Here is a 21,172-nt window from a genome sequence, read left to right as displayed (position 1 = left end):
TTTCACTTTGAAAGCTTTCCTTTCTATTAGAAATTAAACCACATGCAAGACAGGAAAGCTTCACTCCACTTTGAAACATACTTTTACTGCTTCAGAGTACATAAAACTACATTCTAGACTATGAGTTTTTTTCCTGCTGTTTGAGCAGACACTTCTGCTCGTAGCTGGCCTGAAAACCCTAGTGTGAACTATGAATGAAAATAATTCAATCAGGTGGACACATATTTTGACAAGAATATTTTTTATTATTGAAAAATACACAAAGGTGAAAGGTTGCTGAGCAGCTGATTTTCCATAGTACAACAGAGTATTATAAGAAAGAGGGAAATGTATCTGTTATACATGGCAGTTTACATTTCTAAGGCATTTAGGCTTAAGAGCACTAGGTCTTGCACATCAAGGTGCATTGTCTTGAGTTTTTTATACTGAGGCACACCAGGCAGGCAAAGAATTCGAAACTACACATTAAAAACTTGTTCATGCATTTGTGTCTTAGGATTTTACTCCCTACCCTCCTCATTCATTTTTTTTCCACGAGTTTTGGAGTTGTTCATAGAACACTGGAAATAATCGACTCTTCAAGAGTTTGTTTACAATGACAACACCAATGGGACAAACCTAACAGAACTACTTCACAGATACGTTCTGTCTCTTACCAAAATGAGGCTCCAGTAAGAAAAACACTGATTTGCAAAGGCACAGTGGAGACAGGTTTAATGCATTAAATATAACATGAATCATTCACAATAACAAGTTTCGTGTTTCAGGGAACTTTTGTTAATACAACACAGTTGGTCACACAAAATACAAATGCTTCTGTTGATTTGTCTTGGCAACTCAGATACATCAACAGTGCTAACAGTTTAACAGCTTTGTTCTCATCTGACAGAAAATAATGGCAGTTCTGCAAGGCAAATGTTAAACCTGACCGTATGTATTTATTAGTTCCACAGTGTTTTGACAGATTATAGAAGATGGAACTCAGAGGATGCTGACACGCTCACCGAGGGCTTTCATTTCTGTTTCTTCAGTCTCAGGACTGTCACTGTGGCTAGCACTTGGATTGATCAGGTGTGTGGGGTACTGCAGACCCTGCTCGCCTGCGTACTGTTCCCACCTCAGGTCATCGCTTTCATGGGTGATGTAGCGCTCCCCGATTTTGCATTCCAGCTCTCGCAAATCTAACCAGGTCTGATAGTCCTGAAGAAGAAATTCCAAAATACTACCATAGAGATCATTACGACTTAACATGCTGTGTCATATGATGTCAGTTTCTGCCATCTATGAGTTACCCTTTTCCTTCCACTGTAACAGCGCTGAATCTTTCATCACGCATCCTCAAGCGACAGCGTCGGCACCAAAGCCATCCTATTTGCCTAACCTTGGCAAATACATACTGTTTATATGATACCATGGATCAAAGAGTGGGCAATTAATGTTTGTAGTCAAGCAACCAGGAATGTCGGTATTCCTTTGAAATGTAATGCCTACAAATAATCCTTCAGTATTTCAGAGTATTAGTTTTCTAAACTTTAAATTCAATGTGAAAATAATAAATATTTAAGTGAACAGAAGCACATGCACATACTTCGTATTTGCCATGCATTTGTTCCATACATAATAACCTAGCATTTAAAAATATAGCTTCTAAATGAGTACAGTGCCTGACCAGATGGGCATCTATTTGTACATTTATCAGGATTACACATACAGATGCTTTTGAAATCTGGTCATCTGAGGTCTGTTATGATCCTTGGTTTATTTATTTATATTTGGTTTTGCCTTTTGGTTTTGGGCTGTGTATGTGTATGTGTGCATGTATCTCCTCTATCAAATTATCCTGGTAGAGAAAAATGTTTAGAAACACTAAATTGTTATTAAATCCTATGAAGTTGCATGCATTTGAGCAAATAAATTGATATTAGAATAATCACAGTTTAAAAATTATTGCAAAAGATTTCTAAATATCAAAATCCTATAAATATTTAGAAGCTCATTCAACTAAGAAAACTCAATGATTGTTGTTTACCTGTAGCCAAGGGTGGCTCAAGGTCTTATCCACACTGTAGCGCTTTCTCATTTTTACTTGCAGCAAATTGTTGATAAGATCAATGGCTGAAAAAAATTATCAGTAAAAATAGATGACAAATCTGTAACATATGCATAATTCATTTATAGTTTATTTCACATCTGCTATTTCACACAGTTAAATGCAGCATAGTGACAAGGCACTAGAATAACAAAAAAATAAACCTCTTAAGAATACTGAAACCTTGGCCTTCATTTTATTTTGGATGCTAAAAAATAAAAAAATAAAAAAAAAAAAAAGAAGTTAGAAGTAATTATGGAATTGTATGATATGAATTTCAATTGGTCTACTCTTTAATACTTTATTTCAGAAATTTTGTTTATATGTACATCATTTAAATATGTCTTACAATATGGGCAGGATAAAACTAATATTCAAGACAAAGCATTTACTAATTTTGTTGTAAAACATGCTGAATGTTTAAATACACACAGTGGTTCACACAGTATTGATTTAATGACAGACATCTGAACATCATATTTGTATGGAAAAAATACATCATAACACGGGTAATATAGATCATATCTCATGATAAACTTGGAGCCTGAAAATCAGCAGCCCAAGAAGAAAACACTTTAATTGCTTTCACTTTGCTTTTGCTTTCAAAAATAACCAATGTATTGTTAACTATATCACCCTTCATAGACTTTCTAGAGGAAGACAGGAAAGAAGTCTATTTAACAAGAAATGTTCTCTGAGGGGTTAGAACCACAGTCCCTCCGGCCTAGTACTCTGCTTGTGATTGGGGGCGTCTGTGACAGTAATTTATGAAAAAAAGTAATATTCATCATTATCTAGTCTGAAAATCATCCTAGTTACCCACACTATCATGTGATGGAGTTCGCACTCTCCTTTTCTGGACATTATATTTTCAGTATATGTCATTAATAGTTCATTATTTACTAAGTCATTCCCTCACACTTCTCATTCTTGTAATAACTTCCATGTTTCTTTTTTTGAATTTTAGCATTTTCTTCCCAAAAAGAGCTTAGTGAAATCTGCCAACCTAATGGAAGTATTTGTATTTCCAAGAGTTACTTTTCGCCCTTAACCTACCCTAGGCATTATGTCTGAAAGATGGCTCTTCCTACCAAAAATCTTAATCAAACAGGCAGCTGATAAACAAAAATGAAAATTAACTCCTCATTTTCCCCAATCACCAAGTCTTGAATAGGCAGCTTTGAATCCACTTTTCGGTGTGCATCAACCTGTATGGACCTGAAGATACAGAATGTCGCATGAGACCAGAGGGACAAAGAATGCTTCCTTCAATCAGAATCCTTCCCAGTGTCAGGAAAAGAAAAGTGACTTCTATAGTCTTTTGGTAATTGAGAATCATATCTCTATGGTGCTATTACTCCAAGTATTTGCTTGCCCTGAAGGGCTGTAGAGTCAAATACCAAACACTTATTTGGAGAAACGAAATGCACAACACACATTTAACTGTTGCCTATGCCTATACACTCTTGCCTTACTTAGGATACATGAGGAAATACAGTACTTAGTACATTTTCATATTACAAGCATGTGTTCTCAGAGAGCTTTTGAAAGTATAGTTCTCTCTGTGAATTGCGTATAGGGCATGTGCTTTAAAATATCCATTCACATGATTTACTCACTGGTGAGTAAAGTGCACCTTCCATTCTTGCTGCTGTGAAACCACACGGCAAAAATGGAGGCCAAGGAGTGAAGGGAGAGCTTATGTGCTATTGCAAGCATGCTGCAGCATTACACTGCCCCAGACACTGCAGGGAATACATTCATAGCATTAATTCACTCATTCTGTTCTGAATTCTATAATTAGAAAGGCAGGAGTACAGTAACTCAACAAAAGGTCTGGTTTGTGCCCAAACCGGCCCCAACAGTGAACTACACTGCATAATGGGGAGGGAAGTACTATCAGAGGGAAAAGGAGAAGTGTCTGAAGGGAATGGAATAAGTGAACAAGTGAAATTGAAAAAATTGTTCTGCTGAATGAAGCATACAATCATTAGTCTGACTACTCCACAGTACCCAACCCAAGTGACCTGAATAAGCACAACAAGGCAATGACAAGTACCTCCAAGAGAAAATGGTTAAGGATATAAGGAGAGAATTAGAGGAGATACATGTGTGTACAAATAAATGTGTATGTGTGTATACATTATTTTGTGGCTTTTGGAAGCACACAACAGAAATATTGAACTATTAAATTTTAGCACCTGTAGCTAAATGTTGGGACCACGGTGTTAGTGAGAAAATAGGTCCGTCATTTGTAGATGAGAATTCTGTTCTACTTGTTACTTTTCTGGAACTCTTAAAACATCCTTTTTATTAATCAAGCTGTATACAATCCAGCATTAACTATACCATCCAAAATGCATTTTGCTAAACATTTTTGAACACAGTCTAGAGGTTTTTTTTCCTTCCAATATTCTCTTTACTGGCCATGTCTACATTGCTACAATATTCATGTAATAAAATTGCCTCACATGTATTATGTATGCATAAATCATTCATTTAATTCTTCATTCACCAAATCTTCCTTAATTCTTGTTGGCAATTATTTATGAAATAAAAAGTTAACGATCAAGCCCTGGCCCTGAAAAGCTCACAATCTAGTTACAAAGGCACGTGCATGCCCCTCCCCAGACCACAGATTATATCATGACACAACACACCATTTTGAATCTTTGACCTTTAATTAATATCCTACTCAAAGCAAAAACAAAAAAAAAAGTGTTTTCTTTTTATAACTTACTGTCATTAGTCCTATTTACGTTTTAGATGCAATGGAGAACTTTATTCTATATGACAATTCTTTACATCTTCGGAGATGGTGACTCATTCCCCTTAATCTCACATCTATAGTTCCTTCAGATTTTTCAGCCTCCTTAGTCCTCCTGTAACCTCGATTTTAATATTCACTAGCTTTACTCAATGTCCCTGTTGAAATTCAGTAATCATCACTGACCAACATTTTCCTCATTAATGGCCAATTTGATTTATACACAAATATATTATTCATATAGCTTAGGATTGAGGGGTTTTCATTCTTTTTTTAAAAAAATTACATTCATATTCTTATTTAGTCCTTATAACAACCCCCTGAAAGTAGTTATTTTTATTTATTTATTTTTTTGAGACGGAGTCTTGCTCTGTCGCCCAGGCTAGAGTGCAGTGGCCGGATCTCAGCTCACCGCAACCTCTGCCTCCTGGGTTCACGCCATTCTCCTGCCTCAGCCTCCCGAGTGGCTGGGACCACAGGCGCCCACCACCTCGTCCGGCTAATTTTTTGTATTTTTGGTAGAGACGGGGTTTCACCGTATTAGCCAGGAGGGTCTCGATCTCCTGACCTCGTGATCCGCCCGTCTCGGCCTCCCAAAATGCTGGGATTACAGGCTTGAGCCACCGCGCCCGGCCGAAAGTAGTTATTATTTTAATCTCCATTTTATATAAAAGGAAAACCTAAAGCTTCAAAAGGCTATGTAACTTGGTCAAAGTCAGACAGCTCCCTGGCAATACAGCTGAATTTGAAACCCAGGGGGACTGGACTTTAAAGCCTGTGCTCTTAAACACTATGGCAGACTGCAGCCATATTAGACCATTAACTCATCCTTATAAGTGGATAATAATCTCAAAACTTAACTATTTTTTTTTTTATTTTTACAGTCGTGATAGTTACATTCTTAGTTACGTTTCCACCATACTTTTATGTGCTTGAAGGCAAGGATGTGTGTATATGTGTATGTGCATCTCTGAGACCATAGCTCTGAATGTGATATGATCTTGTTATCGTTAATTTTCCTAGCTTTCTGTCACGTCCACACCAAATAAGCCCATCTGCTATGTATTAATATAATTATTATAACTTCTTTCAGGACAAGGCTTAAACATAGGGCTTTCTGACTCTATCACAAAAATGCATGACTAACTGCCAGGCCTATTAATTATTCTTTGAGCAAGCCTTAAAAGCAGGCAATGCTTCCTCCTAGAAGTATTCCTATGTAGCTCATATTTACCATCTTCTCCAAAGGCTATTTTAGGCGATTTTTTTTTCCCAAATGCTTTATCATTGAGACACAACGGTTCTTGGTAAGACTCATTCTACCAACCTGGTAATCCTACTTAAAAAAAAGTGTAGTCATTCTGGAATAATATATTTTAAGTAAACTAACACTGACAAATACTGACTTTCAGTCATTTCCTTTTAAGGGCCAAGATTTGTTTTCTAAATATTTGCAAATCATCTATTTAATCATTCATTCATTCATTCTAGAATTTTGTCAAGGATAAATACTAAGCTTCTTGTTGAATAATTTCAGAATCCATTCTTTCCCCCTTTTAGAAATTCTACTTGTCTTAAATACCTTGGTACCACTATCATTTTGTCTATGATTTATTAAAAATTACCATGGCTCTAAGAGCACATCTGTTAGTTTCTTCAATATGCAGTGTGTCCAGCTCTGAACATTTACCCATCTCATAGCTGCTACTGAGTGCACTTTTGTGATACTTTCAGTTCCCATAGGTGCCAGCTCCCAGCAGAGACTGTCATGTGTAATTTATCAAGGATAAAGACACTAAGACAAGGGAAAGGGGGAGCCAGTAGTAAAGGAGCAGTCAGTCTAGTAAAGCTGGAGAAGTCACAGCAGTCCCAGAAGAGAGCCAACAATGAGGGGAAAAAAGCCTAATTGGGGTCTGGAGTCTAGTTCCAAAACTAAAATCAAAATTCAGAATTTAGATCTAGAGTGAATGTGGTAGAACATGCCTTTGGAACTGCAGGAGAGCAGGGGAGAGGGACAATGGGGGTGACAGATGCAAAATTGGGCCATTCTATCAATTCCTCTCAAAAACAAAGTAAAGGAGAAAGGGAACATGGTGTGGCTACGGGAGAGAGGGAAGTAAGGAGTGGAGCAGAATGAAATGTCATAATCTGGCACAGCTGCAGATTAGGATGCTGGTGCCCAAGTGGGGAAGGGAAGAGGAATGCTGAAACTCTAGTTTACCTGTAGCTCCACAAGGAGCTGGGTCCTTCAGGAATCTGCAGCCCTTTGCAAAAGAGATACTTGGGGAAGAATGCCTCAGAAATTCTTGGTACCCTGTACCTCCTTCTATAAAAACAGCAAAAGGACTATATCCAAATACCTAGGTTTCTTGGGGTAAGATGTATTGCAACACAGTGCAGTCTTTCAGTGGTTTCAGGCAATAAACAGATGACGTTTAAATAGCAGAGATGGAACAAGGGCCAAAGCAGTAGGGGTAATGAGAATCCTTTATTCTCTTGGGTTCCCTGTATCTTCTTCCCCTACTATTTCCTGTTTGAATACCCCCAACCTCCCACCACTTTGTTCCTGAAGGACACAGGAATAAAATAGGCAGTGGCTAGTTCATCGTTCTTTTTGCAGTAAACATGACACCAACCTTTTTGAAGAGCAGTATGCTTATTTTCTGATTATAACTGCTCATTTATTCTGGGGGTGAGTCTTTCCAACATTCTGAGAATTTTATTATCTTTATTCACGCTTAAGCTCCATCCTCTCCTTCCATCTTTTTAATACCTTGTCTAATCTAAAGTTTCTTAAATAGCCACATCCGGGCTGTGGGAAGTCCTTTTTTTTTTACTCTTCTTATGGAAAAATTTTAAACAATTGTATGGTGTAAATTTCCATTTTTAAATTTTCTCCTCATGAGCAGAGTTTTGTGCTTTATAAAATGTCTCTAGCCATAGATTCACAATAATGTTCCCTACAAATTATAAAAAAAAAGATACCTATTTTTTGAAATCTAATGTTTCTTTTTTGCTACAATAAATTTTTGGCTAACACATTTACTGTCCTTCTAACTTTCTGTACAGCATTTTTTCTCCTTGCCTTATCAGTTTAGAGACAAAAATGTCAGGAAAGCAAAGAGAAAATTTTATCAAACATTCTCTTTTAGCAGAATGGGACTTTCAGCAGATATTAGGATAGCTGAAGTCTGTGTAGCCTATTTGCTAGGTGCACAAGGATACCTGAACAAAGACAAAATTAAATGGCATATGCAGGTGCAGAGGGCTTTATGTTTTAAGATGAAAAGGAGCATTCTATCAGAATATGATATAGATTCAATATTTTTCTAAAAATAACAAAATACAGAATTATATTTGAAGTTGCACAAACTAGATTGCAGTCATTCTCCATTTTAAGGCAAATACCAAGTGTGTGGACACAACAGGCTCTTTGTATGCAGAAGGTAGATTTGCAGGTGTCATTGTTATGGCTAAACTGAAAGGCATCCAAAGCTTGCAGAAAACTCTACAAAAAGACTGTAACTGGACATGCTTAAATTCTTAATAGGTTCCCCAGGTCACATCTTTCAATCATGTTCCATTTCCCATTTTATTTTCTTTTATTATTTCAATACATGCCTATCTCCCCACACTCTCATCATTAGATTTTAGTTCCTTTAAGGTTACACAGATTGGGTACTCATTTTTTTTTTGCACATAAGTTTTATAAATATTTTAAGTAAAATATATTTAAACTACAATGCATTAGAAAAATGCTTGCTAAGTAGCATTTGGTAGGCTGAATACATTAATTAGAAATTTAAATAGCCATTTTCTTAGCTCTAAATTTCAATACCCATATTGTATGCATATGGTTTGTATATTTTGGCTAAAAATATTTCTGGATGGTAGGGCGTCACAACTCTACAAAACACAACAGATCATAAGATCAGTGACTTCTTTTGGAAAATCAGAATGATGCTTAGAGGAACTGTCATGCAGATTATGTTTATTTTACAATGTGTATTTTTCAGGCAGGAAATTACCTGTGAAACCTCAAGGCTGATCTCTTTTGTCAAGACACAGTACATTTTTCCCTGACTTCTCTCCACCCCAAATTATTCAGGTATCTTTTCAAAATAGAAACCAGATGAGAACAATCATTCTGGTGATAGAGCCATTGCCAATCAACCTTCAAGCTCCTTGCCTTTAGGCAAGTGTTTTCTTTTTCCCTTTCAATTCTGCCTCACTGCCTGTCACAGTGTAGTGCTTAGTACTTCTCTCCCTTTGGCTTGCTTCATGCTGATGGGAAGTTGTGTGTTTATTTTAAAAATCGTTTTGCAACCCTTCACATTCCAGCTCTCAACTCAGCATGCTGTTGCTCAGCAACACTAACTGGGACGCTCCTCTCAGGGACTGAAACCAGAGGCTGCCGGCAGCAAACAAGGCCACTGGAAATCATCATCTCACTCGCTCCGGAGTCAATTACTGGAATCCAATGAAGTGCAAGACCTTTAGAGACTCGAATCGGCATCTTTCCTTTTTCAGTTCTTTCCTCTGTAGAAAGTTATTCTATCAATGGTTACTCCTTTGCTTTACATCCAATTTCATTTCCTCCTGAAAACTGGGGATATGATCTTGGAAATCAGAAATTGTTTAAACACAACCATACAGCAGCCTCCAAACTGAAGCCCAATTGATTCAAACTTTAAAGAAGAAATCAAAATATATTTATATTATGCTGATCGTGTTCATATTGGACTTTGTTTCATTTTAATGAGCTATGCACATGGTTTGCATAATTTGGCTAAAAATATTTCTGGATGGTAGGGCATTACAATCTTACAAAATATAACAGATCATAAGATCAGTGACTTCTTTTAGAAAATCATAATGATGCTGACAGTAACTGCCATGCAGATTATGTTTATTTTACAATGTTCGTTTTAATGGACTGCACACTAAAATCCTTTGGGAAGTTTTATTTTTAAATACTGATACTCAAACCAAAGGTCAAGTGAAAATCTTTAGGAGAGGATATTGATATTTGTATCAGTGTTTGTAGAAGTGCCTCAGGTGTGTGCAGCTAGAGTTGAGCATGACTGTGCTAAGCAGTGTTTCTCTGACTTTTACATACATATGAAAAATAGTTAAGAGATCTTAAACTGAAGATTCTGATTTGGTAGTTCTGAGGTGGGGTCTGATAGTCTGTATTTTAATGGCTACTAGGCAATCCTATATTGCTGGACTTTAGACCACATTTTGAGTAGCAAGGAGCTAGAGGTATGAGAATATTGATAGCGGTTAAAAACTGGCTTAATATTGCCCAAAGGGCCCCTGAATAGATGGACATAAATATACAGAAAGCTATCTAATCATAGAGGTATCTGTCCTCAGCTCCATCTTGTTCAGTATCTGGAATGAAGAGATAGAAGGGTTTAAACATAATTTCTGCTCAGAATTTGCCAACACGAAGAGCAAACAAGTTGGATTACACAAATAATTTCCCAGTAACTACAGACTGCAGCAATGGGCCATGCTAGTAAATAACTTAAAGGAGACAATTGAAACTATGTCCTCTATTTAGAGCCTTCTCTCTCAGTCTCCTCAAAAGGACTAAGTACAGAATTGGAAAATCTGGCTTATCAAGAATATATGTAAGAATGAATTCTGGGTTTTAAATCCACAGTAAACTCAGTATGAGTTTATTTATTATACCCAAATCAAATGTTATTTTATGTTGTGCTAACAGAAATGTGTACTTTGTAATGAGGGAAGTAGTAGTTTCACTTTACTCTCTCTGTCTTTGAGACAGAGTTTTGCTCTTGTTGCCCAGGCTGGAGTGCAATGGCATCTTGGCTCACCGCAATCTCTGCCTCCAGGGTTCAAGCAATTCTCCTGCCTCAGCCTCCTGAGTAGCTGGGATTACAGGCACCACACCTGGCTAATTTTGTATTTTTAGTAGAGATGGGGTTTCTCCATGTTCATCAGGCTGGTCTCGAACTCCCGACCTCAAGCGATCCGCCCGCCCCGTCCTCCCAAAGTGTTGTTATTACAGGAGTGAGCCACCATGCCTGGCCCACTTTACTCTTAATTAGACTCACTGACCCTCAAGTCAGATCAGTCCTGAGGTTTGACTATAAGAGAACGTAGATAAAGCAGAGAGTGTTTCTGCCACAGTGAACAGGAGGGTGAATATAAAAAACTGAGTTGTGCAGGAGAAGAGAAGGCTAGGGGAGACATGATGACTGCTTTCAAACCTCTGAGATGAATCTTTATTTGGAAAGGGTTTGGGTTTGTTCTATCAGTGTGTATAAATACACGAACATTTTTGTTCATTGTTTTGGGGTCAGATTAAAAAGAAACTGGGCTGCTCATGAAATTGTGTATTTTCCATCACTAGAACAATTTAATAATATTCTAGATAATTACTCAGTGGCTTGGCACTTGGGAGCAGTATAGGGGTTAGATAAGATTTTATTTTGAAGCATTATTCTTTGTTGTTATGGAAGAAAGCAAACTTACAGAATATTTAACCTTTGTTGATCCTCTATTCAGACATCTCCACACATACTCAGGTGTTATATATTTCAACTAAAATATGATGTACATTCAGAAGTGAAACTTTAACTTTGTAACTGAAATATACAGGAAGTATTTCTATTTTGAATGGCAAATAAGCAGCCAATTTTGAGCATTTACAATGCCAATGTGCTTGCTAAAACCTCTGAGCAGTTTCTCTCTATAAATATCATTTGTTAGAGAAAATCTCATTAACTGTATATTACTTGCTATCAAAATAAATGATTCTTTTCCTAATGGGACATGCTTTGCAGATATTACCTTATTTGGATTTTGAAATATGTATACATAGGTATATATGTAAAAAAATCACTCTACTGGTAGATATTTTTCAAAGCATTGTATGCCTTTGCCTCATAATTGTAAAGTTCCTACTAATTGTGTAAAATTAATATTCTTTTATTAAAATTAAACATAATTAATTCCAGAATCTTGAGATTGTTTAGAATGTTAAACCCCATTGGAGATTCTGACCTCCATAAGTCACTTTATCTTATCAATTCTGATTAAATTTCCTGGCAACCAGTCAGCATTTTTAAGCAGTTCACTGGCTAGTCTCCTCGCCTCTCCTCCATGCCGTTATGCCTGACAGTGTGTTAATATGTTGACAAATCAATCTATTCATAAATATTCAGCAGGCTCGCTGGATCTGCAAGGCTCATAAACTGTTACAAACACAGTTTAATTATTAAAATGACAATTGTCTTTCTTTTGTTTCTCGTACCATTGGATTTCTGGGTCTCATCTACCCGAGCCTTATTTTCAATGGGGTTATTTTTTTGTTTTGAACAATATGTTGTGAAAGAGGGACCTACAGCTGGTTCCTTTTCATGGCAAAGTGCTACTTCCAACTTAAGTGTTTAGCGTTCTGGAACACTGTTGGATTTTGAAAACATACCATGTGGTAATGGTGCTAGGCTTTTATTTAGCTTTGCTTTGTGTTTGTACTGGCTGTATTTTTCAATCTCCAATTTCTAGAGAAAAACACACTTGTGACCAATTTTATTTGAATTTACCAAGTTGAATGGCAAAAATATTTTAAATAAAATTAAGATGCCTTGATAAATTTAGTGGTATATTATGATAGCCATTCTATGCCTTGAGATACCATGTATTCTATATTCTATAGTTGAGGATTGAGATCAATTGGAAGAATAAATTATAGCTGTGCTTATCAGGAAAAAGAAGCATAAACACTACCATGGAGGTTGCCAGAGCACACAGTGGAAGGAACTTGCGTCGCTGTTTGCATCATCACAATTATGACGCACTAAAGGCATTTCCTATGCCTTTGCATTAAACCTAAAGTGTGTGTGTGTGTGTGTGTGTGTGTGTGTCATCAAATGTCAAGGCTTCCTGTCTGGTCTCAATTCCTAAGAATACCGACTAACCATGTGACTCTGAAGCTGAGCAGAAACAACTCAGCAGGTGACTCGGGAATAGGTGCTTCTTCAGACTTCACCTGAGAACACAGAAAATGATCTTTTGTCTGCAGGGGTCGGGGGCTCACTGTGAGACAATTTCCGAGGCTGCCTCTGTGTTGATTACTGCCTGCTTGCCTCTCTAATGGCATATAAAGGAATATCAAAACTCAGAAGGAAAAAAATAGCAACTTCTCTGGGAATCTTCATGGCCCATTACTAATCTTCCTCAAATTTACTGTGTATCTCTAATTGAACACATCAATTCAATTTGATAATGGAAATGTACTATGACTCTAACAAATGCTTTCCAATCCATCGCTACAGGTCGATCATCATTTTCCTAGTGAAATGACTTGCACTGAAGCAAATTATATCTCACTTCACCAACTATACAATTCGTATCGCTTGGTTATCTGTGTCATTTCTTTTCCTCTAAGAATAAACTCTGTGGAAAACAACAGCTATATAATCAAGTCAGCTGTAGGGAAAAATCATTTACGATGTGTGTTAAAATTCTGAGCAAATAAAGGAATGTAGGAAGACAGAATTCATTTGACTTTCACACTTGACTATTCTTCTTTGTGTGGACATGATAGTTGAGTGACTGAAGATTGCATCTTTCTTCAACTGCTCAGTCACACTGCAGCGATTATAGAAAAAGAACTGTAACCCTACAGCTCCTGAGTGAATATTTATATATAAATATTATACATTATTTATTTCAAATTTTAGACACCTTTTAGACCATGCATGGAAGAATTAGAGTTCTACAAAAGGTTGTACTCTATTTACTCCATTTATCTTTCATGCCATGTCCTTTTATTAGTTTTTTAATGAAAGTTATTGCATGCACCTGATAAAAGATCTAAATCAGTAAGACATGTACAAAAGCAAAAACTCTTATCTCTTATATCTCATTATTGGACCTGCTTTCTAGAGACTACCTATTTTAAATATTTAAAACTCTTCTTCTAATTAGCTCCATACCTCTAAATAATAAATACAGTATCTTCTATACTTGTTTCATTGATCCTAAACTAGTGCTGCTCAAAGTGATCTAGGAATCAGTGCTGGTCTGAATTGTTTGTAATCAATCAATGATGAGATAAGTATATAAAGTGAGACTAAGTCTTTGGAAATTTTTATAGCTATTTAACATTGCTGTCACATTTTAAATACATTTTACAAAGTACTGGTCCATATGTTTAGAAATTGAAATAAAACTGGTCTTTATCACAGATAGTTTGAGAAGAACCACTCTGAAAAAATGTGATTTCTTTCCATCACAGATGAATAATTTTATTCCAGTTTTTCCTATCTTATTGTTTTCCTCCTTCTCCCAAATAATTTAGATATGTTAAATTATAGTACTGGCCACCTTTGTAACTTAGAATAGTGCCTGGCGCACAGTATGGAGGATATTAGATAATCTATGTGATAGTTACTAAAAACTTTAAGCTTTGATGGTTAAATTTTATGTTAAATGATACACATAAACACACATAAACCACTCATTTACTTTGGCAGAATCCCATTATGAACTCGGTGGATGTGAGAGCTCTTACGGTTCTCCTCACTTCTTCGTTCTCCTTATTCCTGGTGTTGTAGAAGTTTCATTATTCATATTCTTTTGCATAATTATAGTTAACTCAGACATGCTTGGTTTACAGATCACATAAAACTTAAAATTAATAAGCAATATGTGGAGTAATTTATATATAATTATTAACTGATAAATTCTAGGTTATAACCCTTACCTCCTATAGCCTGTAACCCCAAATCTTTAAACCTATACCCAAAGGAGAATTTAAGTATTAAAGAGATACTCTTTTCCTACATCCCTTTATTCCACGTATTTATTTACTTTTTGAGACAGAGTCTGGCTCTGTCGCCCAAGCTGGAGTGCAGAGGCACTTGCACCCTCTACTTCCTGGGTTCAAGCGATTCTCCTGCCTCAGCCCATCGAGTAGCTGGGACTACAGGTGCACGCCACCATGCCTGGCTAATTTCTGTTATTTTCAGTAGAGATGGGGTTTTCATGTTGGCCAGGCTGGTCTTGAACTCCTGTCCTCAGGTGATCTGCCCGCGTTGGCCTCCCAAAGTGTTGGGATTATAGGCATGAGCTACCATGTCCAGCCCCTACATTCCTTTAATTGCTTAAAATCATGACACATATATTAGTTGCATCTTTATTGTACACGACTTTGTTATAAAACTTTTTGCACTTCCCTGGAGTTTCTTCTTTATTCCTGACAAAAGATACTTGTGCTTTGTTCTGTATTCTCGCTATTTTCGTGGCAATCTGTACTAGAATATATTTGACATTTTGAACAAGTTACATGTCCTGATATTGTATATCTGATAAAGATAATATAGATACAAAAATATTTTAGAAATGACAGAAATTTATAACTGATTTTATAAATTTTATAATGTATCTAACTTTGAATATCAGAAACTTATTTCAAAATTGTTTTAGTATTCTAGGTTATTTCAGGGGATCTGGGCTCCAGAGCAGCAGTTTTGAAAGGGTAGTCCATGGACCATGGACTTCTTATGCTGTCAGTACAGAACAGCAGTTTAAGGGGGTAGAGCCTGGGAACTTCCATTTTTAACTAGCTCCTCTAATTAACTGCTGGCATGCTAAAGTTAAAAAATGCCTGCTATAGATCTATAGCTAGGTCATGACAGGTTGTTTAAAACAAGGCATTATCAAAGAGGCTCTCTGGCAAAATTATTAGAAATCTCCTGCCTTACAAATATTCTTGTTTTGAGTAATAGCTAGTTCCATTTTGAATTTTTAAGCTCCACACCCCTGCGACCTACTTCTTAAGTCACAGACTGAGTCTTGCTTGCAATTTTCTGAGGTTTTTAGCACTGTCTGGGATTTACCCTTATGACATACCAGACACTACACACATGAGAGATATCTTGATCTATTTCTTGTTCTTGTTTTTAAAAATACGATGAAAGGAGAGGCATGCTGATAAACGATAAGGTGCAATTCTCCTTAGTTGTACCTGGTCATCTAAAAATATGTTAAAGTGATACTGAGCTGCCCTTTCCACAGATAAAGTAAATTTAAAGCAAATGTTTAAAAATAGGTACACAAGTTCTTTCAAGGAACCCAGAAAGGTAACAAAATGAATATGTTGACCACTAAGCCTAACCCGGTATGAGATAAAGTTGGCGATGAGGCAAGGCCACATCTAATTACTGATGGGTAGTGAGGGATATACTGGATGATAACAAATGACCACTGACACGGCCATAATGATGAAATGAAATATGGTAGAACATACAATACTGCCTGAGGATAGACTGAAAAGTTCCCACACTCTTTCCCCATGATGAGTTAGACTCTCCTTTTGTGCAACTGTTTGTAAACATATAATTCATGCTGGAATGTTTCATTTGTATGCATGCATTTTTATATAGTTATATATGCATAACTACATATATGATGTATGTATGTATTTTGTTATATATTGTTTATAATGTATTTATTTTATAATTTATATTACTTAACTATAGTAAGTTATACATAAATGCATTCAGTTATATATCTTTATACACAATTGTAGTTTTATATATATGAATGCTTACATTTATAAAAAGCTAAATACATACATACTGATAGACAGAAGAAAAGATTGTAAAGTGACTGGGACATGGAAAATGATCAATATTTAAACTAATATAGACATGCCAATCACTGTGCTAAGCAGTTTCCAGCACAATCTCATTTAATACTTACAATAACCCAGTAAGGTAGGAATTAGCATCACCGTATCAGAAAAGAAAACTGAGACCTAAGAGAACAAGTAATGTGGATGAGATCACCAAGATACTAAATGGTACAGCTCACAACTCAGTTCTTTATCAGAGTGTGATCCTATTTCCCAGTACTTTTAGAAATTATTAAAATTCGTGTTACTACTTTAGCTCTATGCCTGTGAAAGCATTTTAAAAATTTAATGTGACAGCATGGGTAAATCCATTAGAAAGATAATCAAGAGGATGTCAATATCCTGCATAAGAGCATCTGCATTGGGGCCAGCAGGCAGGATTTCTACCCTGGCCCAACCCAGACAAGCTACTTAACCGTCTATGCCTGCATTACCTAATCTTCAAAATGCAAACAATAATAAAACAATCCTTTGAGTAAATACTCAAAGGCTGGGGTGATTAAACAAATTCACATATGTAGTGTTTAGAATAGTGTCTGGTTACAAGGCAAATGCTGTAAAAGTGTGAGCTATTCATATTTTTTCTTTCATCATTTAATTAATTTCACTATCTCCATTTTACTGGAAACACGATTTGGTAAGTTTTCTTCAAATTTTCTCTCATTTTTCAAGTCATACCTTATTTTGCACCCAAAACATCTATTTTTATAAAGGACATCTGTTAATGCTTTTGTGATTGTTTTTAGCCTAGCATCTTTTCCCTGCAGGAACTTCCTTCCTCCACCTGGAGGTTGTCATCATCATCCATATGGCCAATCAGAGCCAGGCTCCTGGGGCTGCTGAACGATTGTTCCCCCTGGGTATTACGGGAGTTAACCATAGCCAATCAGTGCCCCTTCCAGAGATCCTACAGCTATGGAGAGATGATCCCTCTTCCATTCTGATTCATGGACAATAAGCAGCACATAAGCTTGGAGCTGCTAGGGTATCACTGCTTTAAGAAGTCATCTTAAATAAAGCAGAGGTGAGAGATGGCCAAAAAAATTACACTTGAGCTTTAAGATCTAGCTGAATCAGAGGTTTATCTTTTGGACTTCCTAGTTGCATGAGCCAATAAAGTATCTTATTTGCCTAAGTTGGAGACAGGTTTCTGTTATGTAAACACAAGAGTCCTGTTAATTCATTGATAAAGTATTAGCAGGCATATATACAGAATGCCAGTACTCAGCTTATTAAATCATCTTAGCAGGAATAATTAATGAGCAAAATATTTCTGTAGGTTCCTAAATATCAAGCCATAAGAAATAAGCACCCTTTTGGTATACAACAATGTATAGTGTAAAGAATGGAGACAAATGATAAATGATTTCCAGTCTAAGTCCTTGATTCCAAGGTCATGAAACCTCTCTGGGTTCTCTCTAATGCAGATACCAAAGCAATTCACTTATCAGAGGATTGCTGTGAGGATCAAGCAGTGCAATGACTACTCAAGCACCCCAATATATAGGTATCATATTATATCAAGTCAACATCTACAACAACAGAAAAACTACATAATAAAGAAATTTGTAATTCTGACACATCTATGCATGTTATTAAGATCTTACCTTACAACATTTTCTTTTGCTTTTTCATACCAGGAAAAAAAAAATACATTACAACTAGCAATATGTCCAAAGAACACTAAGGAATCCTGCACATCGTTTCTAAAATGATACAATCAATTTTTGGTTACCAGCCAGGGCAAGTGCTTAGTATTCTGCTGTCTTCCTTCTGATGCAAATTCTTGGCTCACCCCACGCCTGCCTTTATAGATGCCTTTCACATCCTTTATCTCATTCAGTCTTTGTTAAAACCTCATTATGTAGGTGGGAATCATTTCCCATTTTACAGATGAGGAACTGAAGCCCAAAGAAGGTAAGTGATGACTACTTAGAATGGCAGATAGGACTCTCTATCTCAAACTACTCGACTGTTGACTTTTTATCTTTGTCAAAATCATGGAGGTGCTTGGGTTTTTATTTCCCTGGATCTGGATTCTTAGTGTTTCTGGTGTGGTTTAAAGTATCCTGAGACTAAAAATTAATCTAATATCAGTTGTGACCACCCTGTGCCAGATACTATTAATAGTTTTGCTGGTGTGTTTGTCAGGTCCTACAAGCTTAAAATTAAAATTATTTGGTCTCAACTCCATTATAACTTCTAATGATGGAATTATTTGTTCTCAATACGATAAAGGGATAGAACCTGGGCCAATAACTACTTTTGTGACACCTTAACTGATATTATGATGTAATTTAACTAACTTTTCTCTATATTCAAGCATGAGTTCTATGCATACATCAGCAGCTAGATAACTTTTTTTGCCATCCAGAGCTGTAGTTCGCAAACAGTATAATGCCTGTGCCTCAAAGGCAAGAGTGAGCCATAAGGAGGTACTGAGTCATTTGGAAAAGTGAGGGTTCTATCTCCCATCTGAGCTGGTCTCCATATCACTTCATCTGAGTGGTAGGAAATTTTTAGTGCTTAGACATTTCCATAGCCAAGTAAAATGTGTACTTCCTAGTCAAATATAAATGCCTTTTGAATTATCCTGTATAATTCCCTCTCGCTAAAATGCTATGTCTCTTTCTTTCCATTCTTCACTGACTGGCCTAAATTCTATCTCCTCTGAAAGTGGAGTCCTAACTGGTAAAGTCCACAGTGATTCTCCTTCCCTTGAACTTGGAGGCCCTGATTTTCCACCTAGGTAACAATTCAAGGAAATAAATTATTATTTTATCCAACATCACATAACTCGTCTCCCCAACTAACATTCAAGTTCTGTGAAGCACATCTGATGTTCTGTCCTCTACTTTTGTATTACCTACTGCGTACGTGTATTGTGGTTTCCCAGCAAGTGTTTCCTGGGCCTTTGATATCTAGTCCTCCGGTGTCTATTACTAGTGATAATTAAAAGTTCATAATTTATAACTGTTCATTTCTGGCCTGAATAGGTTTCGTCTGAATAGGCTATAGCTATATAGCAAGTCAAATTTTCACAAAAGCAGAGAGAGGGGCATCATTTGTTCCACTACTCCAAGAAAAAGGGTTTAAAAACGTGAAGGTTATTTCCCCAACGCCCAATTCCTGTAGAACAGAAAAGTGTCTGATTGGCTTCAGTGGTATTCCAGATTTGCGTTCTGATAACAGGATCAACTTATTTTGCTGGATCTCTGAATGAGCAATATCAGGCATAATGGTTAGCTCTATTTAGATGTAATGTTTCCTAACAAGGGTCACAAGGTTATTTGATAATTCTGTCTCCTGAGAAAGAAACATAATTACACTTTACTTTTCATCTCTGTTGAATTGTGAAAAATGTTTAATTATTCCTTTGGCAAACATGGTAGTTCTTTTGTAGGCCACAGTTTCCTTTAAGATATATCCATCTACCTATGATTTACAACTAATTAGAGGATGTTAAAGGTTGTTGCTAATGGTAACTTAAAGCTCTGATAATGGATAGCTCTTGGCATTTAATACCAATAGCAGTCTAAGAACTTAATTTCTCCTAGGCAGTTTATACATTCTTTTCTCATTTCTATACCAACATATGCAGTAACAGACATCACATAAGAGATGTTTACAAATGTACTAGCCTTTTTACATGGTGAACGCCCGAACAAACTGAATGAACCTAGAATGAGATATTGCCGGTAAACTAGAAAAGAAGTAGGGCTACTAGTGAAAGGAAGTATGTCCAGACTACGTGGGTATGAATTGTGCTCCTGCTACTTACTAGCTTTGTATTTTGACCAGTGGTGTCACTTCTCTCTCTCTCTCTTTTTTTTCTTTTTGAGACAGAGTCTTACTCTGTTGCCCAGGCTGGAGTGCAGTGGTACAACCTTGGCTCATTGCAACCTCCGCCTCCCGGGTTCAAGTGATTCTTCTGCCTCAGCCTCCTGAGTAGCTGGGACTACAGATGCATGCCACCATGCCCAGCTAATTTTTGTATTTTTAGTAGAAACAGGATTTCACCACATTGGCCAGGCTGGTCTCGAACCTCTGACCTCATGATCCACACTTGAAATATAGCCACCATAGTAACACCTATCTTATGGAATTTTTATGAGAATTAAATACACTCCAATGTATGTTAATGGAGGAACTCCTTTCCGAAGTATTGAATGAGTCACTTTTTCTGCCCTGTCAGCCCCTGCAATTTCTTTTAAACAATCTTTTTTCCTTTAAGAGGAAGGAAGTGATTATTAAGAATATAACTCTAAACAATGCAACATTGCCAAGGTAATCTATTCTAAAGAAATCATCAGAGATATATATAGGAATGATACATCAGGATGTTCTAATACTAAACATAGAGAAATAACCTAAAAATTCCAGGGGAATGGCCAGGTAAAATATTACACGTATTTTAATACCACAGAGAGAAAATCAGTAGACAAAGAACTTGGTATACTAATATATGTAATATGATCATTAAAATATCAATATCATAACATTCTTGTGTTGACAATAGTTGAAAAGTTTTTAACACAGAACTAGGCACATATAAGTAAGCCTTTACTAATGATTCATTATTACCATTATATTAAGGTATAAATATTCATAAGTTCTAATGAAATGTGCCAAAATACAT

General features: G+C 36.4%; 1 protein-coding gene across 2 annotated transcripts in view; it reads right to left on the bottom strand.

Annotated features, from left to right (window-relative positions):
* Positions 1–224: 224 nt before the first annotated feature.
* The window catches only part of PRKD1 (protein kinase D1), a 355,221-nt gene continuing 334,273 nt past the window's right edge, over positions 225–21,172 (bottom strand). The window contains exons 18-19 of one of the 2 annotated variants that reach the window (XM_023227445.3): positions 2,030–2,115; positions 225–1,200 (exon numbers count right to left, since the gene is read on the bottom strand). In XM_023227445.3, coding sequence (XP_023083213.2) covers positions 982–1,200; positions 2,030–2,115 — 305 coding nt within the window. In that variant the 3' untranslated portion in view covers positions 225–981. The remainder of the gene's footprint in view (positions 1,201–2,029; positions 2,116–21,172) is intronic. The other variant, XM_023227446.3, reaches the window with a different exon arrangement.

The sequence above is a fragment of the Piliocolobus tephrosceles genome, chromosome 6, assembly GCF_002776525.5.
Source record: "Piliocolobus tephrosceles isolate RC106 chromosome 6, ASM277652v3, whole genome shotgun sequence".
Lineage (NCBI taxonomy): Eukaryota > Metazoa > Chordata > Mammalia > Primates > Cercopithecidae > Piliocolobus > Piliocolobus tephrosceles.
The sequence above is the reverse complement of the archived record's forward strand: the minus strand, read 5'-3'. Positions and strand labels throughout refer to the sequence as shown.